Source organism: Melospiza melodia, chromosome 3 (assembly GCF_035770615.1).
Source record: "Melospiza melodia melodia isolate bMelMel2 chromosome 3, bMelMel2.pri, whole genome shotgun sequence".
In the NCBI taxonomy this organism is placed as follows: domain Eukaryota; kingdom Metazoa; phylum Chordata; class Aves; order Passeriformes; family Passerellidae; genus Melospiza; species Melospiza melodia.
The window spans coordinates 36,061,064-36,088,771 of NC_086196.1; the positions used below are offsets into that span (position 1 = coordinate 36,061,064).

Consider the following 27,708-nt stretch of genomic DNA (forward strand, 5'->3'; position numbering starts at 1 on the left):
GTTCACAGGATGCATTTGTAGGAGAACTAACAATGAAGAAGGATTTTTTGGCTTGCTGATTCCAGTTTTCTGCTCCTATTAGCAATCATGTAATATAATCCTCTGTAGTTATTTGTGAAACTTCAACTTGAAAGTTGAAACTAGATTTATTTATGCCTCCATTTTAATTCTCTGTGAGGAAAGAAATCTTAGCTATTGGCAGTACCTTGTTTTCTTCTCTTCTGGGATGGTTACTTCTAATTTAATTTCCTGATAAAGCTTTTTATTTTGGGTATTTCAGCTTTCCAAATTGCTAGTGTCCTGTAGGCCAGCACAAAATATCAAGCAATCTGCTAGATAGGAAGCAGTGAGAGAGGAAATCCCTGACTTTCTGTTAGCCTCAAATAGCTCGCCTTTGCCCCCACCCTCTTTCACCTCCTTGTGTCCCTGAGGATGTCACCCATTTCTGAGGTGTGCAGATGGGCTCCCACAAGCCCCACAGTGCCAACTCTCAGCACCATACTCCCTAGATATCACTTGCCTGCAGGAATTCAGTGCCAAGATGCTAAAACTGTCTTTTGCCCACATGACTTACCACTATTGCTTCCAGCAGGACCCACTGCCCTGGGGTGATTTTGAGATCTTATTTAAAATATTTAAACCGGAATCAAAAATACTTCCTTCTTTTTATTTTTTTTTTCCTACCTTAAGTTTAACCAGTGCTGAAATGCAGTGAAAAAAAGCATATTTTGCTGTTTGTTCTCTCTTAATCCACTCCTTCCTTTTCCACCCACACATAAATACACACAGTCTTCAATATCACAAATACCATGAAAAAAAAAAACAGGAATCAGAAAGTGCCCAGTTGGCAGAAGAGGAGTGCTCTCCTCAGCCACTTTTTATGTCTCTCAGTCATCTTTCACTGAGTAATATAAGACTTCCACATTAGCGAAAAAATATTGTTTCAGAGTTTTGAGTTGAATATTGTATCTAAAAATGTTACGCATGTTCCAGTAAACAAAAAGAGTATTCATACACTGCACAGCGACACTGTCTTCTCAATCATGTAATGGTGCATAATTAGCAACGAGGGATCTTCTTTTTATATCATGTCCTTAGGATTTCATGGCTCCCAAAAAATAATGACCTTGAATTCTCATGAAACTCCTACCCACAATTCTTTCTCTGAAAAATTTGGAGGAAAGTTAGTAACAACTAACACACTCCAAGACACCAGTGTGTTTTCTAAGTGGGTGATGTTACTGCAGCCATGCTTCTTTTCATTCATAACATCCATATAATATTGGAAGGTGCATTCTGACAGAGCCCCCATGAGGCAGTAGGATATTTAACCTGCAGCTGGTACACTGAAGAACTTTGCTGTCTGAACTTGAAGCGAGTCATTAAAGCCAGTATATTGAAGATGTAGCTTTTCAGCCCTTTGGCACATTATGAGCAGCATTTAACATTGGGAGCTTGATGGTAGACTGGAACATTTTTCATCACTGGTCAAATAAAAAAAATTCCTGAGTTTTTTCTTCATGCATCCGGAGGGCTGCAAAGCTAACCAAGGACAAATATGAGACTGCTGAAATATGAAACAATTAAAGGAAATCCCAGTTTAAATCATAATCTCCAGATGGAAAGTGTAAAAAAAAAAAAAGATAAAGTTTCACTGGATGCTCATTCTATTCTTTCTTTTTTTCAGTGAACTCTGCTTACATTTGAAATAAGAAAATTGTGTGGGTTTGTGCAGGAGAATTCAATATATTTACTGGTTTTCACTGGGATCAGGGCTGGTGCTGCTGTAAATTCATAGCACCTCCCCTAATTTAATCAGTGAGTTTGAAACCTTTAAGGACAGAGTTAAATTAGTCTTTTCAAAGAGTAAAAGACTGCTCATTTTGTTGGAATTGAACTCACATTAGTAATGTATTTGACATCTCATCATCTACATACCCCCATATCCCGTCAGTCAGAAGTGACAGGGTTATGCTTGTCAGTATAATGAAAGATGATGAGCATTTTTACCCATGAGGGTACCTTGGGCTATGATAATTTTATTTTCAGGAAAAGATACTTCTTGATAATGAAAAATGCAAGAATCTCTGGGGTTACGTGTAAAATCTATTTTTGCAATACTCAGAAAAAAAAGAGAACAGAAATAAAATTAGTCTAACACTTAAAATAATAAATTAAGAAGAGTCTGTGATTCACCAATCTGCTTTAGCTTTTTGGTGAAGATACCACAGGGTGCCCAGAGAAGTTGTGGGTGCCCCATCCCCGGAAGTGTTCCAGGCCAGGTCGGATGTGGCTTTGAGGATCACGGTCTAGTGGAAGGTTCTAACCTTGCCAGGGCAAAGGGGTTGGAACTAGTTGTTCTTGAAGGTTTCTTCCAGACTGAACCATTCTATGATTCTGTCTCAGGATATGATACGCTGTACCCCTTTTAGATAAATTCTGTTGCTTGAACTAACAATTCTTCCCTTTTCTTTGCAAAAGTAAATCGTGGAAAGACAGTTTGAAAATTACCTGAGAGAGCCTCCTGCTTAGCAAGTCAGTTTAAACCACATCACGTTTATTCATTTAAAACTTTATTTGTTGCAAGTTGCTAATAGGGACTATAGGTGTGTGTCACAGGTAAGACTTTTGGTTGTGCAGCTTCTCTGATCTGCTGCTGGTCATTGCCCATATCAGCTGTTTGTTTCTGAGGAAAGCAAGAAAACTCCCATCTTGGAGCACACTGTCAAGGCAGACACTGTCCTGTTTCTCAGTGTTGTCAACTTTTTCCCAAAGAATTAAGGTTTTTATTTCATACATTTGATTATGTGTAACATGCAATTATTGGTATATGTTCATGTCCTAACTCAGATGCTTTTCAACTAGATTGTGTTCAATTCTTTTTTACAATTATCATCTCAATAGATGCAGTAAGTAAACAAAAATTATTTAATTTCCTCATTGTAGAGTTTACAATAATTCACTTTTGGTTTATTTCCCTATGCTCTTAGGGAACAAATCTAACCCTAGTTGATAACTATTTATTTTGTATATTTGTAGCATCAGTTCTGGTATCAGTGTCCCAGCTGAAACTAAATAATCACAGAATTTCTTATGAAGTTGTATCTCACTCACAGTCATCTGAAAACCAGATCTTTTTCATATAAAGTCTTAACTCAGTATTTGGATATGCCATTTTAAGCACAAGCTTTGAAAACTATCAGTGTCCATTAACCATTATGGTGTCTTTATTCAGTGTTTTTAAAAATGTCCTTCATGGAAAAAAAAAACAAATTGAAGCAAAGGTTCAGTCTTAAAATTATGCCACATCCAAATCTTAATATTGAAATAGTCCTAAATTTAGGGGATTCTAGATATTTATTATGAAAAATAAATATAGCTACTTGGGTTTTGGTTTGTTTGGGGGTTTTATAGTATAAGGGCAAGGAAACCCTCATACACCTCTTCAGAGAACAGAAGTTTCCATTCACAGCAGAAAGTTTATGGACATCCATTATCTGAAATATATTTAAGAAGAAAATAGTTAAAAACTTGGTTCTACAGAAATTATCACACAAATAAAAAATAATATATTTTAACAATGTTCATTCATTCTCCATTAATTCTAGGTCTATGTCATTAAATGTCTTGGCTGTTTTCTCCTGTAGCTATGTTGTTATTCCTATATGTTATATACAGCAGCAGTACCTACAATTCCATTGGGGAATTAACACTGCAGTGTATTAAACGTGTCCAAGCAATTAGCTCAAAGCTTGTTTGTGTTCCAGGGAACTCATATTTTAGAATGGGGTGTGGAAAGGAAAAAAATTTACAGTTACACTGTCAGGCCCAGCTAGTTCCTCAAACCAGCCAAGGAACAAGGGTGAATACTAAACTATCCTCATACCCTAAATTAATATCCTAAAGAATTGGTCCATTGGTCCATTAAAAACCTCTGGATGCATTTCTTTCTTACTGAAAATTCCTACCCATATACAAGTGCTTTTGGGTGTTGAAGGAATATCTTCAACATAGAAAATCCTTAAAGGAAAGAGAAAGGAATTTCCATCTCTCTATCTCTGGACTTTTGGAGCTCAAAAAGTTTCAGAGAAGGAGGTGATTTGGTATTGTTCTGAGTCAATTTGCTCTGACTGAGGAAATGACGAGAAGGAAACTACTTCCCTGTCTCGGGAACCATGTGGTGTTCCAAGATAAGGCAAGCACTTACTAATTCGAGTCCAGAAGCAGGAAATGTGATACATCCATTTCCTTTCAGGCAAACAACACAGTTCCGTGGCAGCACAAAAGCTTTGCTTCTAGTGCAAAAATCTCAAAATTCAGAAAACTGTTGCTCCTCTGTGGACGTACCATTCTGTATTCGCTATTTGGATGTTATGGATAGGAACAGTACTTTTACTCCACTCACATGGCCACCAAAGTTTTGGGGTAAGGATATTGATTTTTTTTTTCCCAGAATATATTCCTAATGTAGCTGCAGATATTTGTTGTGGATTGCCTTAAAATATACCTGTATATACTTTCAAGCTCAGTCTTGGATGCAAAGAGTAATGAATAGGTTTTGTATTTCCTGCAGTGATAAGACTGTTTTCCAAATGTTTCTTTGACAAAGTTTTATCATTTTTTTAAATGAATGAAGACAACAGAAGCTGCCAGGGCTAAATTGATTGTTTGTAAAAGTTCATTACTGCAGACAGTTGAAAAGGTGTCCACCGACTTCAGTCAATAGTCAGAGCAGGTAGACATTCTCAACTGCTTAATGGATGTACCTACACAGCAGACATGATCTGTTTCATCTCTTGATGAAAATGGGATAGCAAAGGCTAAATCTGTTTCAACATTTGGCATAAAGTCTTCTTCCTCCAGAATAAAAAGTTATTTGTAATTTGTTGTGCTGCCTTATGGTGAGATTTTCCTTTTTTTTCCCTCAATCTGTATTTCGTTTATTATTTATTATGCCAATTTTCTTTCACCCAAATCTGGGAATAGTTCATAAACTGAAATGTACAGTGTGAGGTGAAAATATATGTTATAATGAAATTCATTCAGGGTAATTATATTAATTGATTTGTTCTTAAAGGATTCCATGCAATTGCTGTGGAAAATCTTTCCCTCCAAAATATTCCTTATGTTGCTTGCTACGTTTAATCTTAACATTTATTAGCAATTAGCTTAGAATTAATTACATATCTGTTTTTCTCTATTGTATTATTGCTATTGAGCAATGATCCCTCCATAAATCTGACCACTATTTAAAACTAAAAAATAATATGCATCAGTGAAATACAACTTCAGTTGCACAGAAGTGCCACTGGAAAAGAGTGGAAAAAAGAACCCCATACAAGTGGATGGAAAGAAGTTCCTTTTTTTTCTTGTTATGAGGAACAAGAATCTGTTGAATGCCATCTAGGCTTCCTGCAGTCACACATATATTTTCCTACTGAGAGACCACGAAAGAATCACTTAATTTTTGTGTATTGGGCTAAAGAGTAGAGTACTGATACTCTTAGAGTAGAGTACTGATATTTATCAGTCCTCTAAGAGTATCTAAATAGTAGAATACTGATATTTATCTTTGATAAACACTTACAGATTAACTGTAGAAAAATTAGAGTTATTACTGTGTCTGAGTCTTTTGTCTGGAGGTTGTCTGCTGGACTCTGAAGAACAACAATCATTGTTTTACAGTGAAGATGGATGTAATTCTAAAATGGCTGTTTCTGAATAAAACCTTGTTGCATTTGACAACACAGAGCAGGACACACCTTATCAGACTTATTGCTGAAAGGGCCAGCACCTCCTTTCATCCTCTTTGCTCACCTGGCTGGTCTGACACTGTACCCAGCCCTGACCACATCCCATTTGCTTAAGCTCTGACAGCAGATGAACCTCAGAAACTGGATTTTTTGTGAAGAGCTTTCATGGTTCTTGAAAGGGAAGATGCCTCTCAGATTTTTCTTACTTTTCTGCTAGATTTTGGAGGAGTGAATATAATTTTCTCTTTATTTCCTGTAGGTACATCATGTATGGTAGACTAGGAAGAGTGACTTTATAGTATATGTTAGAAGATGATGACTGACATAAGCTCAGTATGGAAACATCACTTAAAACAATAGAAGTGTGTTTCCTGATATCCTGGAAATACATGACTTGAGTTAAAAAAAAAAACCAAACAAACAAACCTGCACATAATAGATATAGATAAAATTTAGTTCTTTATTAAATAAGAATGCAGTGCTTTGAACTGATTTTTTAGGACATGGCTTAAAGACTGTTTTCTGAGCCACCCACCATGCAGTGCTGTGAATGTGCAGTACTATATTACCATGATACATTTCTTCTCCCTGCATGTGTGACTTCTCAGCATCTTCCATGGACTCAAAGTGTAAACTTCAGCATAGGCACAAAAGTTTGCTGAGAGGGACCAAGTTTGTGAGGAAAAAATCAGTGCTGTAAAAACAGTCAAAGCAACTGTTCATAATGATATTTAATCTCTTATGATTTTATAAATCATCTATTGTCTAACAACTGGTTCCCTATGCTGGAAAATATACAGGCATCCTGTTTTCTATAGCTGTCCAGTTTCCAGTGATAACTTCACACAATAGCTTCTTATAATTGACTCTAAGAATTTTAGAACAATGAACAAACTAAGCTGTCCACTGCTTACTTATGTGTGAGCACAAATAAATAATTTTACAGTTGCTCCAGGCCAGTGCAAGCATGCCTTAAGCAAGCTGTGTAGAGAAAAACAAGATATAAGCACCTCAGTATAAGTCATTCTGTGTGAGTTGTCTAAGTAGTCTAAACCCTTTTTCTCATGCAAAGATCTTAAAAAATGATAATATTTTAAAAAATCAGTACAAGCTGATTTTGCAAGTTCTGTTTACAATCAGTGACAGACTGGAGAGTTAATAACTGTAATGCTTAGCTGTAGACCTTCCAGGAATTCTTCTTTGAATTCAGATGCCCCCATCATCAATCTGCAGTATTTTTGGAATGCTAAATTATGCAGGAGGAAAACAAAGGAAGCAAAAAACATGTTTTGCTGGCCTAAAATCACTTCTGCTAGGAAAAGAAAAATATTAAACTGTTTTTCTGTTTTAAATTAATGAGTTTATGATAGAATTCCTGTCCCTGTCAGCAAATGCCCTCTGTGTAATGTGTCATAAGCAAAAAATTTAGATCCTGACTCTCACTTGGCTAGAGCTTTTTCCTACTACAGATGTTTTGCAAAGTCTTTGTAGATACCCATGTCTGTTTCAGATAAGTTGTCTGAGCTTCTGCCAGGATGCAGGAGCTCGTTTCTATCAGGTGCCAGCTTCTGTGAAGCTTTGTAGCTGCTGCCCACCTCCTTTGCAGTGGGAATCCATGGTATGGTACTTTGGAAGAGGTAAGAAGAGAAGCACTTAAAGGCAGTCCCTGCTGAACTTCAGCACTGCTGATATCACATTGTAACTGTAGACAGAGAGTCTGGGTTATATTTTTTATTACTAGTTTCAAAAGGAGGCTTAATAATAGCTGAGTGAGAAATTCAAGGTTTGATACTCATTCATCAACAAATAATCTCACTTTTTACTGTTTTAATATAGACTTTATTGAGTTCATTTTGATTTATAAGATAACAGTGGGAGCAAAGATGTTTCCACTTAAACCAGGAGTGCATTTCTTGTAATTCCTAAAAGCATTTTCAGTTGCACACAAGTAAATACAATAAATGTCTTCAAGGCAATCCTATTTCTTCAGCATAGATAGCAATATAATTTCAGATCAGGAAATTTAATTTAAATAGTACATTTGATCAATGTGACAGTAGCAGAGAGAAAAAGTGCAAGCAGATTTTAATCAACATTAACTTAGATCCCTAGACTACCCTTCAGTCTAGTTTTACTCAAGTGGCTATTTAAAAATGCAACTTTAATATTTAATAACTTAAAAACATTAAGGACATTTTTCTTTTCTTGAATCAGAATCCAGGGTGTTATTTATTTGGTGTGTGGAAATAATGCCATATATCAGCTGGCTTCCAGCATTTTGAAATTGCAAACTGCTTGGCACACACTATAGGCATTATTGCTTGGCCTCATAAGCTACAAATGCACCCATGTTTTAAAATATATCAAGTTTTGCCTTGTCCTTCCCTCAACCCACTGGTCTTCTCCTCATAAAATGTGTCTGTTTGTTTGAAAGAAGTCAGACCATGTGCTCTGCTGAAGAAACTGGCATTTGGGATGAGCATATTCTAATGCCTTGCGCTGTGTTTATCATGTTACTGGTGTAGCAATAATGGTGGTTAAGGCTGTGCATCACTCCCTTTGTGCACTGGAGTAATACTTGGCAAGGGCAGCACTGGCACAATCAGTATCACAGCTGCTGGGCACTGAAAAGTCCAGCCTAGACAGCCATGGGCCATGATTCCTCTTCTGGGATCCTTCATGAGTGGCATTCATGGCAGTGTTGAAGCATAAGCAAGAGATCCAGCTCTGTTCCTGCAGGCAGGAAAAGCAGCATTTGTGGTGGCCTGTGTGGTGCAGCAGGTTAAACCTCTTGGCTTACACTTGGATGTCTGTGGGAGCCCCTTTCCAGCAGAGCCACTGGCTGGTCTGCCCTCATTCCGTTTGCTCCTGTTCCCATTCTGTGCACACTTCCCACTCACACTTTAGCAGCACCAAAAAGGCTCTGGGCCCTGCCCGAGCTGTCCTGCTGGAGATGTGCACACACAAAGACTGCAGGCTGGAGCCAGCTGTGGAGCACCTGACAGCAGATGTGGCAGTGGGATCTTCTTACAGGCCACTACTGTTCCTATTTTGATGACAGAAAAAGACCAGTGTCTTTGAACCAGAGTCACCCAGAGGGCTTTTCTCCTGGCACTGCATTTTATCCTGGCAGAGGACTTCAATAAGCTGACAATGCAACTCCCTTCCTGGCAGAAAGGAGGAAGTAAAGTTGTGACATAGAAACACTTGCAGATGATTTACACCACTGAAGATTTGTTCTTTGTAGAGAAAACCTTCAGGGTTGAACTGGAAAAAAGAGGGAGGAAAACACAACAAAATTAGAGCTTTGGATTCAGGTGCTCTATCAACCTCAAGGTTGTATTTCCTGAATTGTTATTATTCTTCAATTCTCTTTTCTCCCTTTTTAAAATCACCCTAGTGTGTGCATTCATTCTTCCTGATATTTTAATTCATGCAATGAGCCAAAATAGAGCAAGATGATTGCAGACACTGCATTGCCTGAAGTTTTTCCTTACAGTTTGTCTCTTTTGTTTTGTCAGTTCTCTGTGATTTGGAAAAAAACCCAGTAATTTTAAAAGTGCAATATTTGGCACTATATCACACATCATAAGGAATTCAGAGCACAGGGAATAATTTTTTTCCCAGGAGATATAATCTCTTTCTGCAGAGTCTTTGGGTTAGATCACTGATGCCTACAAAAGTTTGGAAATGGGATGTGAAAAAATGAGCTTATTCCTTTTGAAATTATCATGCTGGAGTCAGAAGACTTCAGATTTTACAGGCTCCTGTGTTGGAAGCAGCCCCAATAGGAGAACAGAGACAGGGAGAGGCAAAATACTTACTTTCAACCTCATCATACTGCCCTGTTGTAGTGTTTTAGGGAATAATTCCTTACAGTGCCTATCCAAAATAATAGGTTTCTCTAAAATAATAGGTACTCTTAGAAAGCAGAGACCTAAAGCAAGGATAGAGCCTTACAACTGGGGACAAAAAATGAAAATTGAATTCCAGTTATAAATGATACTGCCAATTTTTAATTTCTTTAACCTTATTGGGTTTTAGTATTTAGTTAAAATGTTATACAAAAACCAGTTATGATTACCCAATAAGAATAAAAATGAAAAGCAAGTCAAATTCATTAATATATGGTGAATGGGAGGGAAAGGAGCAGAACAATCTAAGGAAATGTTATCAGAGGAAGGAATGAACCATATTGATCTGGTGAAGTCAGACATATCTGAAGGAATATGTCTGAGTTCCTTGGTCAGGAGCCTGTATTAAAACTTTTCCTGTGTCACAGCCAGCCATATATACATGTAAAATGCAGTCTGCACACTGAGTCTGTAGCTCCCCATCTGGCATACACTGGCAATATCTACAGCAACCATTTTCCTGCTCAGATTTCCCAGAGGGCTTTATCAAGTACTGTTTTAGCAAGTCTGCTTAACACTTGAATCCCAGAGTTTGAATTCTGCCTCATCAGGGCTACTGATCCACAGCTCAGGACTTGCAGCTTGGGATTTTAGCTCATGGTCTATGATATTAAGGGGCTCAAATCATTGAGCAGACATTGAGCAGTGTCCATAATGATGGAGTTGATATGAGAGTTAATTGTGTGCAAACAAACCTTTCTTCTGACTCCTCACCTATCTTTTACAATCAAATAAGTAGCTCAGGCTTCCAGATTTGCAATTATAAATTTCCTAGAGTCATAGTTCTTTATTGCTTGCCTAACCTTTCATCTTCTGACTAAAATTTTTCTCCTTTACTCATTCAAGATGAGGCCTTTAAAAAGGCAAAAATTTTACACTACTCAAACTGTTTCTGTACTCTTATGTCTTCTAATAACAAATAGCAGTTTATCTTGCATTCTTATGTCAAAGCCAAGTATATCTACTGATGGTAGAATAAGACCTTGTTTTGAAGAGTGTAAAATCCAAATGCGTTCCTCATTGTTTTATTCTTGTATCAGTCAGTGGCATGTGAATTTGGGCAACCCCATGGAGAAGTAGTCTAACATAAAACAGTAAATAATAAGGAGGGATTTCCTAGTTTAGTCAGAAAACTGTGAGAATTCACTACATGAAATGGCCAGGAAAACTGGCTGAAAAATACAGCCTTGTTTCCTAGCCCAGGAGATATTGGTCAGATGGACTAATTAGAGCAAAATTTCCTTAAAGTATGTGCAAAATATGTGCATGGTGTGAGTGTATACTAGAAGGTATAGTGCAAGCAGAAGTAGGGAATGCCTATACACCTTTGTGTCAGTCTTGTGTGGACAGACCATGTCCTTGGGACTGCAGATTTCCAATTCTGTCAAATAAGACACCTGGAAGCATACCTGGCTTAGTGGATGTGTAGCTGTGTTGAGTAAAGACAATGGTGACATAAAGCCTTCTCACACTCCTCCTATGAGAAATTTTTATCAACTTCAAAATATATTCAGACTCCTGAGCCAGGGTTCTTAGCATGGAGTAAAATACCTTTATTCTTCCCAAATTCACTGAGAAATTGAATTGTCGTATTTTCCTACAGGCATCTTGAACTTAGAACAAGCTGGACTCCCTTAAATATGTTTTTGGAAATAGGCATAATGGAACACAGGGTTTTGGTTGGGTTTCTGGTAGAGAAGATAGATGGTATCAGGTAGAATGGATAGAATGTTTCAGGTCCCTATTTGAAAATCAGAGATAATTTCCCTGTGCTTCTTCATAAGAATGTTCTCAAGAGAAAAATGATGAGGTAAAATATGACACATGATCAGATAGAAAAACATCTCTGACTTTGCAAAGGTTTCCTGTAAACACTCTGATTATTTCAAGTAGATTTAGCTGAGAAGCAGATGTTCAACATAGATATAAAATATGATGCATTTAAACAATACTATGAAAGACAGTGAGATCTTTATTTTAATGTTTAATCTTTGAAATGTTTCCCTTCTTATTACCGGCTTTAATTCTAGAGTATCCACATGTTCTCCTTCCTGCTCCTCAGTGAAATGCTACATGATGCCACAACTTTAATAGCGATGTTCCAGATTGCTTCACCAAATATTTACCTTAAATGAGTAACCTTGTTCATATAGATGAAGAACTATGGCAATGTCCCTGCACACTGAATTTGCAGAAATCAGGGCTATGAAAATCCCATACATCTCAGCAGAGTTTTTAGAATAGCGGCCAGTTTTGCTTTTGTTGCAAATGGCACACACTGGGACGTCAGACAGACCCTGAGAACACAGGTCAACACCAGTAAAATTCAGCTTCACCTTTATAAGAACTAAGACAGCCTTTTTTCCCCCCCCTCTTGGAAAGGGCTGTAGGATTGTGCATCCTCACAGGCCCAGCAGCATCAGAGTAACTTTTGCTGCATGGCTTCCAGAGCCACAGATATTTCAGTTGCTTTCTTTTCCACTTCAGATGAGATACTGATCTTCATGACAATCCTCTGATAGAGATATAGAAAATATCACATAAGTAAATCACATATCAAGTGATCAAGTAGTCTGAAGCTGATTTAAGTATGCCACATAATTTGAACAGAAAATATGGTTGCCAAAAAACCTCTGGGGCAAGCGAGACCCACACACACACACCACCTTTCCTCTGCTTCAATCTGTTAAGATCTCTACAAGGAAGACTTTATTGTCCTATCTATCAGGCCAATTTCACCAGAAGATCTTCCCCTTTCCACTTCCCCTGAGCTGACTTGGGATGGGTCACAAGGCAGCAGCAGAGCAGCCTGGGCCAGTGACTCAAAGAGGACACAGCAGTCATATAAATAGTGGTGATTCTGAGAGCAATGGCAACAAGGGTGTGGAAGATAAAAGGCAGCATGTGATGGTGAGGCGTTAGCAATGGCAGCAACTGCATTTGAACATCAGCTCTGCAGTGCCAGCATGACAGAAGTGAATCTTATTCTTTTGCAACACTCAAGGTCCCTAGCTCCTCATCTGAAGTCCTCCAGAAATATTTTCATATAAAAAAAGAAATAAATCCATGATCCATTATGTAATTAAAAATGTAGGCATTGCTCATCTTCCCCTTCTCAGCTTCAAGATATCCCACGTTCCTGTTATCCTCAGCTATGTTTGGGAAGAGCTGATCTGTATGCAAATTTTCACTTAGACTTCTCCTGCACATGGCAGTACTGTTTGTTGGAGCGGCCTTGCTTTTTGCCTCAGAAGTCATATACTGTCTTCTGAAGGGCAAGAATCATCAAACTATCCCAAATTTATTATCATTATGTGTATTTTTCTATCAGGTAAAAGATTTGATGAGCACATGAAAGTTTTGGCTTCTATTACTGAAGTGAAGGGGACCATAACAATAGTCAGGTATTGAGAAAGTCTGACTGAGAGAGGCTTAGACTGAAAAAGTTAATATGTAAATGCATTCCAAGATCTTATGTGCAAGCCTGTCAGAGAGATAAAAGTAAATACTAATGAGGAACTTATTTTTTTCTTTGTCCTTATTCTGGCAAGCCCAAAGAAAAGAATATTATTACTGTAGTTGGATGAAAGCAATAAACTATGTCACAAAGAGAAGAAACCTGTCTTATTCTTGCATTCTGTCTATTTGGAGCACGATTTCTTCCTGGTATATAAATTATTCTTTTAAAGTGAGTCTGTCATCCTCAGGCTGTGTTTTGTGGCATCCCATTACTGCTTTTCTGCTTTACCCACCCCACTATGCAGCCATTGATTTATCAAATGCTTTGCCATCTTTAGCAGGAAGGACAAAAACCTGAGGTAGTACAAAGAAAAGGAAAAGGTTTTTCAGAGTATTATTTAAATAATAATCAAGCACACAGCATGCACACATTTTAGCGATTACACCTACATTATTGACTGATTATATGGTGCTGCTTGGTGTTACATGAGCTGCCAGAAGCATCATTCTTTACCCACCAAATGCAGAAATCTGGTCTGTAGGAAACAAAGTCTATTTCTTCTTTCAAGCACTACACCCGGGAATGTTTTGGAATGTGAAACTGTCACAAACCAAAGCAACTTAGGGCTCTGTGCTCTCCCCAGGACAAATGCCCTGAGGCTGCATGGTCACCTGCTAGAGCCTGAGAGTGTTCACACTCACAACTGCTGGTCAGCACACTGTGGGTGCCATGGTCCTGCCTCAGTTCTTCTTGCAGAACTTATTGAAGGAAAATGCTCTGTATTTATACGCAATTTCCCATTTTACCATTGTAATTCATTTTAAACAGGAGCAAAATGAGTTTATAATATTTGTTAAAATCTTTATGAGCCTTATGACTGGTTGTGTGTGGTACCACCTCCCTTATACAGAAGATTAATCTGAAGCATGAAGGGGGAATGAAATGTCCAAAATCAAAAAAACAGAAGCACAAGACAAAATTTGGGCTCAAGACTGAATCTTTTTCTTACTAAAATTATTTTCATTCAATAGCCATATCCTTTTGTCTGGAAAAAAAAAATAGAAAATCTTGAACTAGTCAGAAAAGACTATCAACATTTATCAACAATTTAATTTTCCCCTGCTTCACAAGGAGGAAGTTTTCACTTATACAAAAAATGTACTTATTTTGATTTTGAAAGGTATTGTTCTTATTGTACTGAAGTTTGCACCAAGAAATCTGAAATTATTTTTCTAACACAATTTATTCCCTTCTCCTTGAAGAGGCAGGAAATGCAATAATTTGATTTTCACATATTGAAGAGGAGACAATCGTATTTTAAGATTTATCTGTTAAATAACCACAACCAAAATTCCATCAATGATACAAATATATAGAGCATTGTTATGAAATAACATGTGAGAAATTTTCAGCAAAATAAATGGGGGAGAGAAAAAAAATAGTTGGTTTAATATAATATATAAACTTACTTGGGCTCTGACAAATGCTTGCTGAAGGAAAGATCCATGGCAGTTTCTGTTTCTCACTCTGCCTTGCTTCTCCAGCACCTTATTCGCAGAAGAAAATTAATTCCCTGTTTTGGACATTTGCTTTCACAATCCAGCATCCTAACACACACTTATGACCTGTTTCACCATTTGAGTGACATCTGTTAATTTTAAACTTTTTGCTTTTAAAAATTATGTTACATCAATGCCACCTCTCTGTTATCTAGGGCAATGGAAGATCAATCAACCCAGCAAACACGTGGCTTCTGTGGGAAGTGCATAAGTTATGCAGGCACAATATAAACGCAGAAGGAAGCCATTGATGACTCTGTTAATTGGAAAGTGTAGGAATCTGAGGGCAAGCAGGACCTGGGCCAGCCTGGTAAAAATACAGCATCTCAGACACCACTGGCTCATGTGAGACAAGCACATCCCACTTCATACTGAGTCTCCAGCCTGGATCAATTGTCCTGGGGCAGGAAGAGTTGACTAATACTCCTGATCAGTGATCCATTCATTTAGAAATTATGTCAGCATTTCTTAGCTTGTGGTTGCACAGACTTTTTATGACTGCTACCTAATTGGATCTCCTAGCCCAAACTGATATAGATGTTCATAGAAATATTTGGTGCACTCTCCCAAACAGACTGATGTTCACCCAGAAAGTACTGGGACAAAAAAAGATCAGGTTTTGAACCTCAGGTATGTAACTGAAGAGTACAGTACTATCACATATAAACATACTTCTGTGTTCTCAAAATGCTCACTATTACACCTGTTTCCAGAGGAAGACATGAATCAGGAGATTTTTTTTTTTTATTTCTGGTTGTAGGTCAGGTAATACTGTAGTGAAAAAAAAAATACAGATCACTATTCATAGTCCTTGAATACTTGTTTATTGAATACTTTAGAAAAGTATTCAGCAAAGTTCACAAACAGCCCTTCCTTTCATTCGTTGACTTTGTACATCTTTTTAAATTTTCACCTGAAGAAGGTCCTTGTTTAGCAATTTCAAAAAATAATGAGATTGTAAATAGAGCAGTAAGCAGTATTTCCAATAATGTCTATTTTTGAACAAATAATGCAGAAGTCAGCTGTCAGCAGAACACACTGTGGAAGTATTTCAAAGGCAGTATGTTATGAGTGAGAGAGGACTCTTTTGGAGAAACTTCACAATTTTGAGCCTCAGTAGATTTCCTTCAGCTTCTTCCAAGACACCATGCTGCACATGTTTCATTAATTTTATCTATGTTAATCATAGAATCATAGAATGGTTTGAATTGGTAGAATCATAGAATGGTTTGGATTGGAAGGGAATTTCAAGATCATCTAATTCCAATTTGTCTGCCATAGGAAGGGTTAGCTTCCAATACTTTGCTAAATACATTATGTGCATTCAAAATGGAGAGTAAGAGGTGTGGAACTGTAAAGGGGAGATTGCTCCTCTCCTGGGAAACAGGGAAACAGATGAGCAGGTTGTAGGGGGAGAGGGAGAGAGATTGCAGTGCCAAAAGCAAGGAGCAGAAACAAGGTCTTGCCTCTCAGGTGACAGAAAGGGACTCGAGCTCAGAGGGACATGAGCAGAGCTTTCAGCACTATTGCCAGCACTGCCTTGGGAGCCACTGTGTATAGGACGCACTGGGAAGGCTGAAACATCACCCTTCTTCTCTAGTGTAGCTAGTGTCTCCAGGCACTCAGAGTGTGCCTTCTCACTCTGAATCCTTTGAAATATTCTTCTCTATATTCTTCTAAGGCTTGGGCTTCCAGCATACTTCCTGGCTTTTGTGGGTTCTTGAAGTAATAACAGGCTCCACCTGAAGCTGTGTGTGGATCGGGCACTGACTAAAGAATTACTATGGTGGGACTGAGGATATTTTCTATATATTCCTCACATTCTTCCCAATAACCCCTTCAAATCCTTGTGCTATGTTCTACATCTGTTTTTTTAAATCTAGGCTACATATTTCAGTATTTCATCCTTAATTTTAAGAGCTTTAGAAATTCTGATTAATTTTAAGGTTCATTTATGAGATATTTATTCTCAGGTGTAAACTATTTTAATCAATTAAGTAATAAGTCTAATGTCATACTGTGCTGTGTCAGATTGTGATTTAGTGTTTGATTTAGGTTTATGCAGAGGCCATACGGTTTAGCTGTGCTTTTGTGAGGCAGGTAAGAATGTCTGGCCAGAGGATTGCTCGCTGCATATGCGGAAATGATCAAACTCTATTACTGCTTTTGTTATGCATTAGGAATCACAATGAAACCAAATAGTAGCAAAGTATGCCTGAAGGAATCTTTGCTTTGTTTTACATAGTTGTGCCAAAGGCATTAAATTAAGCATGCTGACATCTCTATCTTAGATGTTTCCTTCTGATTTTTGCAATTACTCTTTATTTGTCATTCCAGTAAAAATCTACTGCCAGTAATATCAAGGGAACATCATTAATTCTGAGTTGGTTTGTGGGATATTGAGATGGCATATTCCACTCCTCTGGCTTTTTATCACAATGAATTATATTAGTAATCAAAGCAAATGTACTCTGGTCCATGAAGATCATTCTGGACATCACTGTGGATGTCAAGAAATATGAATTTAAGAATAGACTTAGCCTTATGCTCCTCCATGATCACAGATATTTGCATCAAGGTACAAAACTGTGCAAGCTTTACATCTTTAAACTTCCGAACACTTTTGCTGTGCCTTGGTTTACTTCACATTCAAAGCCTCTGCAAAATGCTAGTCCTAAGTGTTTATGGTGATGCAATTCAGAACTTTTCTGGTTTTTGAGGTACTAAGAACATCTCTGTAATCTTCCATGGGAATGTTTTTCGATAGTTTTCTTCTGGCTCCCTGTTTTACCGGAATGAAGGTGATTTCTGTATAGTTTCGATTTCCAGCATCAGTTTCCAGCAGAGGGCAATCTTGTTCCTGGATAGTTCCTCATTTGTGAAGTTAACCCTCTGATGAACAACCAGACCCTCTACATTTCAAAGGGAGCATTAATCCAAAAGCACGGACTACCTTTTTTTTTTTTTTTTTTTTTTTTACTACCTTTTTTTTTTTTTTTTGTCATTTAATTAATAATTTTTCTCATGCTTCTGGAGCCCGTTTGCTTACCTGATCAATGAAAATCTTAGAAACTTCACAGTTATGTCAGTGTGGACCTTGAGCTGTCATTTATTCTACCTTCTGTTTTCAAGACAGGATTAACAGGATTGACTGATGTTGCTTTTTAAAATCTTTACTGGGGGTGGATGCACTGCGTGCCTGGATTATCTATGCTAGTTCTTACCTGTTCTCATAGTTAGAAACAGATTTTTAATTTCCTTTGCTTTATTTTAAACTCAGCACTTCTTATTTTATCTGCTGTAGGCCCAAAAAAGCCTGTTATTAAGTGAAGTGGGAAAATTACTCTGTTTCTGTAGAAAATAATCCTGCAGTAGCACAGGCTGTATAAAATATCCCTTTAGTAAGTGTATCTGAATGCAGAGCTCTGGTATTTCTGGCAGCAACTCTATCTCACTTATTAGTTCTTATGCCTGCACAGTCTGCTTTTCTTTCAGCTAATTTTCCTCTACAGATTCTGTTTTTTGGGCATCACAACCACCTGAACCAATTTGTGCTGCAGCCTGTCCCTCAGTCATCTTACAAGAGTCGTGTGTGAAGTTTTCTGAAGTTTTGCCATGACTAAGATCACAGCTGGCTGATATTACGCAGCGACTGATTCATCCACCCAACTGAATCATGGGCTGCCTACAAATGATTAATGAGAGGCTGTTTTGGTAACACAATTAGTGGCAATTGGGAAGATAGCAATATAAACACTTCTCAGATATAAAGAAATTGCTTTTTTGAGCTCAGCATGACAACAGTAGCACAGGAGCTGGCTACTGATACTAGCCCCAGCTTTAAAATGATTTCTTGGAGCTGGTAGAACCAGCATAAAAGATGAAGTGTTGCTAATCGCTTCAAGCCTTCTGCGGTGCGAAGAAGTGGTGGCTCTTTGGGCCCCAGGTGTACTTCATTTCCGAACTCACTGCCTGGGATGCATGAGGATGAGTAGCCTGGCCAGATTAGAGATGTACATTTGCTATTGTTGAGGAATCCATTCAGTGCAGGTAGCTCTGGGTGCAGCTGCAGGCTGTGTTCAGGGGGCAGGAGGCTGAGCCCAAGGCAGGAGCCCATGACCTGCTGATCCTTTGCAATAAAAAGGGCCACAGGATTGGACTTGGACTCTTGGAGACAGTAGGAGCCAAGCCCCCCAGATTTCCCCACCCTTAGACTATGAAGGCATAAAAGCCTAGAGGTTCCTTTGTTCTGGGTCTCTTCTTGGAGGCTAAAGCTGTTACTTTGTTATTTAGTTATTGCACCATGATTAAATGATTTTTAGGATCTAGAGTTCTGAGACTCTCTTGCGGGACACCAGGGGTTGAGCTGGTAAGGAGAGCTGGCCTGACTGTGTGGGTCAGGAGGTGTAGCTGTGAAAGGGCTTCTGTCCCGGCTCTGGTGGTGTGAGTGTGACTGCCAGAGCAGCTCCTGGCTGCTCAGACAAGGAGGTGACCTTAGCACTGGAGCTGTTAGGAAGTTGCTGTGAGTTTGTTCAAGCTCTGATGAACCCTGGCTGCTCCAGTCTGGTTTTGCACAGAAGAGACTGTGCTATGATCCTCTGCTTATGACAGCTGAACCTCGCTTGAAACCTGAGACTCCTCAAAAATAGTGTCTGAACCATTGATACTATCAGGTTAACAGCTTTGTAATATGTGGAATGCAATTCATGCTTTAGTACACTAGCTGGTGCTCTATACTAAGCTGAGCAATGGATGAGTGAGGGATGAATTTCCCTCCTGGTTTGCATGTATTTTATACCTGCTTTTGCCACCGAGCTTACATTTTGGGAAAAGATCATCTCGGTAAAAAAAAAGGCTGAGCTGATTTTTTCATGTTTGAAATCAAACCCTCTTCTAGTTACCAAGACTTTTCAGCTTTGGGGCAAGGCAAGCTGAAGTTGGTGCAAATGTGTGTGCATGTAGGGAGAGGAATGCCTACCAACTTAAACAAGTTTTGAGGAACTGGCATATGACATCGCATAAAGGAGAGAGAGCTAGCAAAAAGAGTCTTTTCCATTTCTCTTTCCCTTGCATTCAGTACTTTCTCCTGTCTTCCTCCACCCTACCCTGGTTCATGCTCTGAGATGCTCTCACTGGGGGCGCTGCTTACATGATTTGGAAAGGTACTACTCTCTCACTATGGCCAGCTGTAAAGTTTTCCAAAGTATATATTTGTCAGCATGGGGGAAGGAAGATCCTGTGCCCATCTTAATTTTACACCTTGGGGAACTTACCATAAGGGTATAGGAAATATACATCTCCCAAGGATTTCCTGAGGTCAAGGAACAAACTCCTATTGCAGCTCATTGCAGCCAGAGCTGAGGGCAAGAGAGAGATTCCATGGGAAAATGAATCCCCAACACAAATGTGTTTTGAATTCAAAGGGATGGCTGATGTGAAAATGAAACTCACAGACTTAAAAAGTTGTCCTGATATGTCTGCAAGAATCCTGCAAGCCTACATGATAGAAGTAGGATACTCTATCACAAAAATCAAATCTATTTGATGAAGATTTTGGGTATTTCAGAGACTGAAATAGGTAGGGATTGTGTTGCTATTTTTTGGTGAGGTAAACCCAAAGGGAGGAAGAAGAGAACACAGTACACTTCTGACAAGACTTACTGATTGGTACGAGCTACCTTTGGTTGATTCTGCTTCAGATGTCCAGGCCAGATGGGAAAAAAAAATTTCAGGGCCCAGTACTAGGAAAAACATTTTATCAGCCAGTCTGTCATCATGTGTTACTAATGTGATGTCTAAATTGTGTCTAAATTTCTCCAGTATGGATTCTGTCAGGAGATAAGCACTTGCCAGAAGTTATTGATTTGATAGGATATATGCCATTCCTTAATATATATAGTTCATGGAAAGTTATGAAATTTTTAAAGAAAGCTTCAATGACCAAGAAAAAGTTTTGCACAGCAGATGCAATAATCCCCTGCACAAACCTGTAGTACTGCATTTCCATAACACTGCATGCAGAAACTAGAGATGAGGAAACAGAGAGACTTCAGAAGAAATTGCCTGATCTGGATAGATGTTGGGCTGACAAATGTGCTGACTTGATGTTCAGATCTGGGGGTAACATTAAGAAGTTATGGGTGTTACTGTGGGTTCTGAAATACCAACCTTTTTTGTATGGTCATTTGGAAGTCCCACAGATAGAAAAGTGGCTAAGATATCCAATTGCTTTTTTACCTTAGCCCTTCATTTCTGACTTTGTACCTCAAAGTCTGTCCTGCATTGTTGCTAAAAGCCTTTGTTCCTCACCTCAGCTGGTGTTATAGGTGAGAGTGGAGAATTGACTGAGGTGAGCTATCAAATCTTTTCCATTGTGGCACAATGAGCTGCAGCCTGAAAACATCCAGATCAAAAACATATTTGGGGGACTGGGCCCTGGGTAGTTGTTGTTATTGGCAGCATCCCTAACTTATCCCCAGATCTTTCGTTTTACTGTTTTCCTTAAAAGCAGAGGACAGAATGACAGGCACAGCTCTCAGGAAACCGTGAGTTATTACAATGGCCCCTTGGGAGACACTTTGTATCAGTGTCATCCTGACTCCCCCGAAGGCGAGCTCTGCTCTGGCGCTGCCCAGATTAAGGAAGAGAAAAACAATTTGGTGAAGGCCAGCTGTTCCACTCAAAATCCCAGGTGCAGCAAGTCCCACTCTGCCTTTGATCTTTTTCTCTGTTTGATAATATTTTCTTCAATGTACCTCAGGGCTGTTATTGTTGGACATTCTAAAGAGGAAATCAATGGGCATAGATTTACAATTCTACAATATAAGGTTTTAGAACGGAATTACATTTCTGTGAAATTCATCTTCTGCAGGGAGTAAGCAAAGAACGAGTTTTGCCCAATAGTGACCCACAGTTCCAACTGAATTCAGTGAGATTTTGGGAAGAGAAAAAATGAAATGTCTGTAACCAATGGGTCTAGTGATATTTCTGTAATAAGAACCAAGGGTGTTAAATGTAGGTACAAAGGGAAAAGAGAGCATATGGAATCCTGGCAACTGAAATAGTCAGTGTAAACCCAGCTGTGCTTCATCAGGGAATAATTTGACCCTCGATTTTTCCATCATAAATGGAGATAGAGAAATAAAAGGACTAAACAAGTTCAAGAAAATGACGCCATCATCCAAAGGGATAATTGTCTGTGCTGTACCTCCAGCACAGGGAAACAGCACGTGGGAAGGACTGAAGAGCTGCACTCAATACTTTTGTCAATTCCCTTATCTGCTTTTAACAGTGTGAAATTCTGGTTAGATTGTGCAGGTGGCACAAATCATGACTCAAGAGATACAGGAACAATGTATGCAACCCCAGGGCCAGGTACACTTGTGCTGCTTGCTGTGTTTCTGCTTACACTGGTGGCTGCTGAACCCCATGGAGATCCCCTTTGCCAGCTGAGAGCCCAAAGAGTTGCAGGGACATCCAGTGGCAGCACAGAGCCCTGTGCCTGGGGAATTCCTTGGCAGTTTCAAATATAACCCAAGTAGCATTTGAGCTGAAGTGCAGAAGAAATGAGCACAAGAAAGGATTATTTCTTGCTCCCCTTTCCCATTGCCATGCAGGGACAGCAGTAGTGCGTGGGAAGTGCTGTCTTCAGGACTCCCCCTGGGGTTTATTCAACTGGAGGTCACCAAGTCCTGGCTCTCCCTTCCCACCTTTGGGAGTATGAGTAGGATCTTGCAGTAACATAATGTATTCAATCTATTAAAATGGCATAATAAGCTATTCCTGACCAAAAGGGGCACAGTAAGTCCTGCTGTGTCTCTAAAGATGTTTTATAAAGGGCAGAATCATACTGAGCTTGTAAGAAGAAGGCTGCTGATAAGTGATCTGATCTGAAGCCAAGAGTTGTAGAGCAGGATGCTGCCTGTGGGCTCTTGCAGAAAGCTGACAGGGCAGTCACCCTTTGTCTTTAGTGTGTCCAGGCAAAAGTTTTTGAGTTGTAGAAATTAGAGCTTAAAGAAAATTTGTCTTTTAGGATCAAGACTGATCTGTCTTGGAATGAAAGGACACCAAAGTGCTCCTGAGAGGGAGCAGTCCCCTGCAACAATATCCAATGCATTATCCTTGCCAGTCTTCATTCTGAAAGGGTAATGTTATAGGCCTACCTGAAAGCAGAGGTTACAGGCCAGGAACAGTAGGATTGTGAGCCTTCCAAGTATGAATCACAGCACAAGCAAATTTTTCCTGAAGGGAGAAGAGTAAGAAGGTAGATAAGGAAGACAATGACTGCTTCTTAAAGTGCAATTAACCAATAAATGTGCATTTCTTGTACTGGAAGCAAAGATAACGTTTCTTTCCCCTTTCCTGAAGTGTCTTGTCCTAAATTAAGAGCTGACTTAAAAAAATCTGTTCCAGGGTGCCAGTACTGGGGTGCCTCTGTCTGCAAGTCACTTCTGCCTGGCACCTCTCCTTCCTCTTCACGGTGTGCTGGCTGCTCTCCATAGCCATCACTCAGGCTGCTCACTCTCCTCGCATCCTCAGCGCCTGCTTTGGCCAAGTCCCACAACTCAGATGCACTGTCATTATTATAGTTCTTGGGAATGACTGTTTGTACAGCACCATAAATTCAGGGGAAACTCTTTAGTGGCTGCTAGAAAATTCTGAGCCTAGTGTCAGCTCACATTTTCTGGCCTCTAATGTGTGCATCCCAGTCCTGGAGTTAATACCTTCTGTCTGGCACAGTGTTATTGGGCCTGCTGTTCAGTATGCTCTAGGAGTTACTCACCTTCCTGTATCTAATGAACACATTTTGCTTTCTCACAAAAATGCTTCACAAATATGAGAGGACAGTACAGACAGAACAAACATGTTTCAAGGTGTCCCATGGATATTTTTTTGCTTATCCCCTCTTTGCTCCACCAGTTGTCAACATAGTGTTCCTTCTTGTTTTAGATCCAAACCCTTCTTGAATTTTGAGAGGATCTATAAAGGTTTTGCATTTATTTCAGCCTTATCCAGGATTACAAGTATATCTCTGGACTTTTTACAACAGCAATAATGCTGGTGCTCAGTTGCAAACCAAGTGAAGTTTTCTGAAGTAACTGTCCTCTTCTTAGAAATATACAAAGAAAAAGCACATCTCTCCATCCTGTGAGACTGTGTGCAAAACAATCCTAGGCATCAGTTTTGTTTTTCTGTTTGCTTTTTTTCAGATCTTGTAGGCCTTGAAAACATTTCTAAAAGAGCTAGAAATTTACTTTTCTTAATGGCAGATTAATCCATCTTTAAATTGGTCATTTGGGATAGGAAATATTAAAGAGACTTAGTATTACAAATGGCTATCTCTGGCCAAAATTATTTAGGATGTAGTCATTTACATTAATTACTGTGAGAATTTAAACTATCTGTTGCTCAGCAGTAAAAGGCTAGGAAGTGTTCTTATGTTGTAACAAATACAGAGCTTACTCCACTAAGAGCATGGCAGAGGGTACATCGCTGTCTTAACAGGTGGGTTTGCAAACACGTACACACAGAACATAAAGGTCTATAACAGAAGGACCAGTCTGCATAAATTCTCACCTCCTATTGCCCAGAGAAGGAAATACTTGGCAGTTTTCTAACACTTGGAGCTGATGAGTGGCTGATTCTGGGAAAGGCTGAAGACTTTCCTTGCCTTGGTAAAGAAACTGATATTAAATATACGTTATTTTCTGGGTGTTGTTGAATTATGCAAATTAAACAAACAAACAAAAAAAGAAAAAAAACAACACCAAAACAACCCCCAAACCCCATCAAAACACTGAAATCACCAAAACAACCCCCAAAACCCCACAAAACACCAAAATACTGTGCAGTAAGAGCACCCTCAACTGTTGTGTATGCGTTGTGAAGTTCATGTGTTACTAAGACCTAAGGGCCATTTCATCTTTTAAGGAGGTTGGCGTTTTAAATTAATTTTCTTGCAGGAATATGGTTCAGATTTACTTCATTAACTTTAAATTTTTGCTGTATTTCAGAGCAGATAACAATAGCCTTCACAGTGTCCATGGTGATTGGACTGGTGATTGGAGGGATCATCTGGGCATTTTTCACCTGCCTGTCCCGTCGCAGAGCCAGTGCCCACATCTCCCAGGGGAGCCCCTCATCCTTCAGCCGTCGGTCCAGACCCTCCTCCCATGGCCACACTGCTGGCAGGACTGGATTTTACCGCAACAGCAGCTGTGAACGTCGGAGCAACCTCAGCCTGGCCAGCCTGACCTTCCAGCGGCAAGCCTCCCTGGAGCAGGCCAACTCCTTCCCCAGGAAGTCCAGCTTCCGTGCATCCACCTTCCACCCTTTCCTGCAGTGTCCTCCCCTGCCCGTGGAGACGAACAGTCAGCTGATCACCCTCACTCCCACAAACACCACCACAACCCTCGTGGCAAGCACCACCAACAGCTTGAGTCGACCTGAATTCCACTGGTCCAACAACAACCTCCGCATCTGCCACTCCACGCAAACCCCACCTCCCGCCTATGAAACCATCATAAAAGCTTTCCCAGAATCCTGAGCTTCGTCCTCACTGCAAACACGCATGTGCATCTTAGGAGGAACCTCAATTATCTCAACAATTTTCTGTGCATGATGAAGATCTCCGAGAAGTCTCTGTCTGCAGCTGCAGAGGGGACATACTTGGCCAAGAGGCATTGAGAAGTGATTTCATGGAGCCCAACATCCCTCTGTCTGAGAGATCACTTGTCTGTGCACTGCTGGCTTTTATTTACTGCTCTGCTGTATGCTTGCATATTTATAGTGTTGTATCTTTAATTGCAGCCATTGTCTCTTCATTTTAGAGGGAAAAATGCTGCCGCATAAAAACGAAGTAATTTCTTGAAGAAACATGATACTAGAGATTATTGATATACACAGCACATCAATGCAAATGTCACAGTTCCTTTTTTTGTTTTAAGAAGTTTTGATTTCACATGTTTTTGTTACATTTTCAGAGAGTACCTCCTGTTACACACTTTCTTGCCATAATCCCAGAAGAGCTTCAGTTTGAGGGACCTTAGATGCAGACCTCATAGAGGATGCAGTCCTGGCTGCTGTAGACATCCTGTTCTGTTGATTGCAAAGATCTGCTCTGAAAAGACTCCATATTGGGGATGCTTGTTTCAAATTCCCCACGGTGCGGGAAAAAAAAATTGTGAAGTATATATAGCTTCATGAACAAAGTTTTGAACAACATACTAAATGCATGATAACAATTATAAAGGCTTTTCTGTCAGCAGCCAGCAGAACAGGTAGTCATGTTTTAATACCCGCTGAGGCTGTATGGGCAGAGCTCCTCGTGTTTCATTTTTCTAGCTCTGGCTATCCAGATAAGCAGTATGAATGACAACTATTTTTTAATTAAGTTTCATGATTTCCTATGGGATTAGTCATTTCCTTATTTCAAATGTTTTTTCTCAAATTGTACCAATGTTTAATTCTTTCTTTTATTCACTGAAATCTTGTCTTTCACTAAAACAAGATTTTAGACATCTGTGGCTGAATACAGGGATTGTATAATGAATTGGGATATGAAGATAAAGATGAAGTATTTAGTTGAGGCTTACATGAATTCTTGACTTTTATATGTATGTCATGTCAAGCTAACCCCTGGCTTAGTGGACACTAATTGCAGTGATATGACAAATGTTCAGGATTTGGAAATAACAGACAAATGGGACCCAAATTAAGTCTTATTGTATCAGTTTCCTGTTAAATTTTTCATGTTCAAATTAAGGGTAAAGAATTTCCACAAGTAGAGGAGCTGTCCACTCGCCACATTGCAAATATGCTTGCTGTTTCTGAAAGGCTTGGGCAATACCAGCCTCAGGACTCCTGATTCTGAGGGGGCTTCTGCAGGGAGAACAAGTTCTTGTCTCTCTTCTGGGAGAGACAAAGATTCAGCAGCTTTTGTGAATGGGCAAAATGCTTAGCATCTCCCAGATTTTCCAGGCTTTTGGAGACTGGCAGCATGCATCCCTTTGCTGAGGTCAACATCCCTTGGGATACTCTAGCAGTGATCTCTGATCCACAGTATTCTAGCCCAAGACCCACTCATTCACAAATAATGCTAAAAACATTGAGCTTACAAGCAATATTTACTGTAAACAACAAGTATTCCTTATTGTAAAGGCAAATTATTTTGCATACTATTTACTGTCTGGATTTCATTGTTTTATTTTTAGTGTGCAGCACATCTGGAGAGATGTATGTCATTGCTAGAAGAACAACCATTTACAGAGTTTACACAATGTTTCACTGTGGACACTATGGTTCTAGCACATCCAGAACTTGCTGATAAGATTGTAACGCTGCATTTGGCTGATCACAGGTTACAGACTCAAAACAGCAGTCCTCTGAAGAAAGAAAGAAAGTTATGCTTTTTCATTCATTAATAATTTTTTTACATTTTGAATTTTTCTGAGTCTGTGAATTTCTTTGCATGCAAAAAAATCTTCAAAGTATCCTTCCTATAGAATAGGTGATGCAGCCTATTCTAACCTGCCTACAAAAAGTAGAATTCAAGAACGCTCCCTTTGTTTAGTGGGTTTTATGGACTGTGGAAGGGACAACTTACCCCACCAGCTCTGTACCCAGCGTGCACCCAGCTGGCCAAAACTGCTTGCTCCTTGAGAGTGAAATCATTTTAGATGAGTAAATTTTTACTTCTGGATTGTAAGTACATGTTACATTACAGTAGAACTTTCCACAGCACAATTATTACACAATTATTACTTGTATTATACTGTATTTAGTAAACATTGTAAAGAGGAAATCTTAAATGCACTGTACTTTTTTTTCCTTCTGAAATCTGCACTGGATATTGAAACATTTCTTATGTGCCCTGAATTAGGGAGACTAAAAAACCACATGTTTGGTGCATAGCCAATATGACTGTCAGAAGCCTAAAACTTGTTTTCACATCTGAAAGAAATGTTTTGCAAGCATTCAGGAAGCTTCAGAATGTGGAATAAAGTTAGATCCTATAATCTCAA

General features: G+C 39.2%; 1 protein-coding gene across 1 annotated transcript; it reads left to right on the forward strand.

The window, feature by feature from the left end:
* Window positions 1–4,175: 4,175 nt before the first annotated feature.
* On the forward strand, window positions 4,176–27,708 carry MYCT1 (MYC target 1). Its single transcript, XM_063151317.1, has 2 exons — window positions 4,176–4,425; window positions 24,700–27,708. The coding sequence occupies exons 1-2, from the start codon at window positions 4,176–4,178 to the stop codon at window positions 25,230–25,232; spliced, it is 783 nt and encodes a 260-aa protein (XP_063007387.1). The 3' UTR covers window positions 25,233–27,708.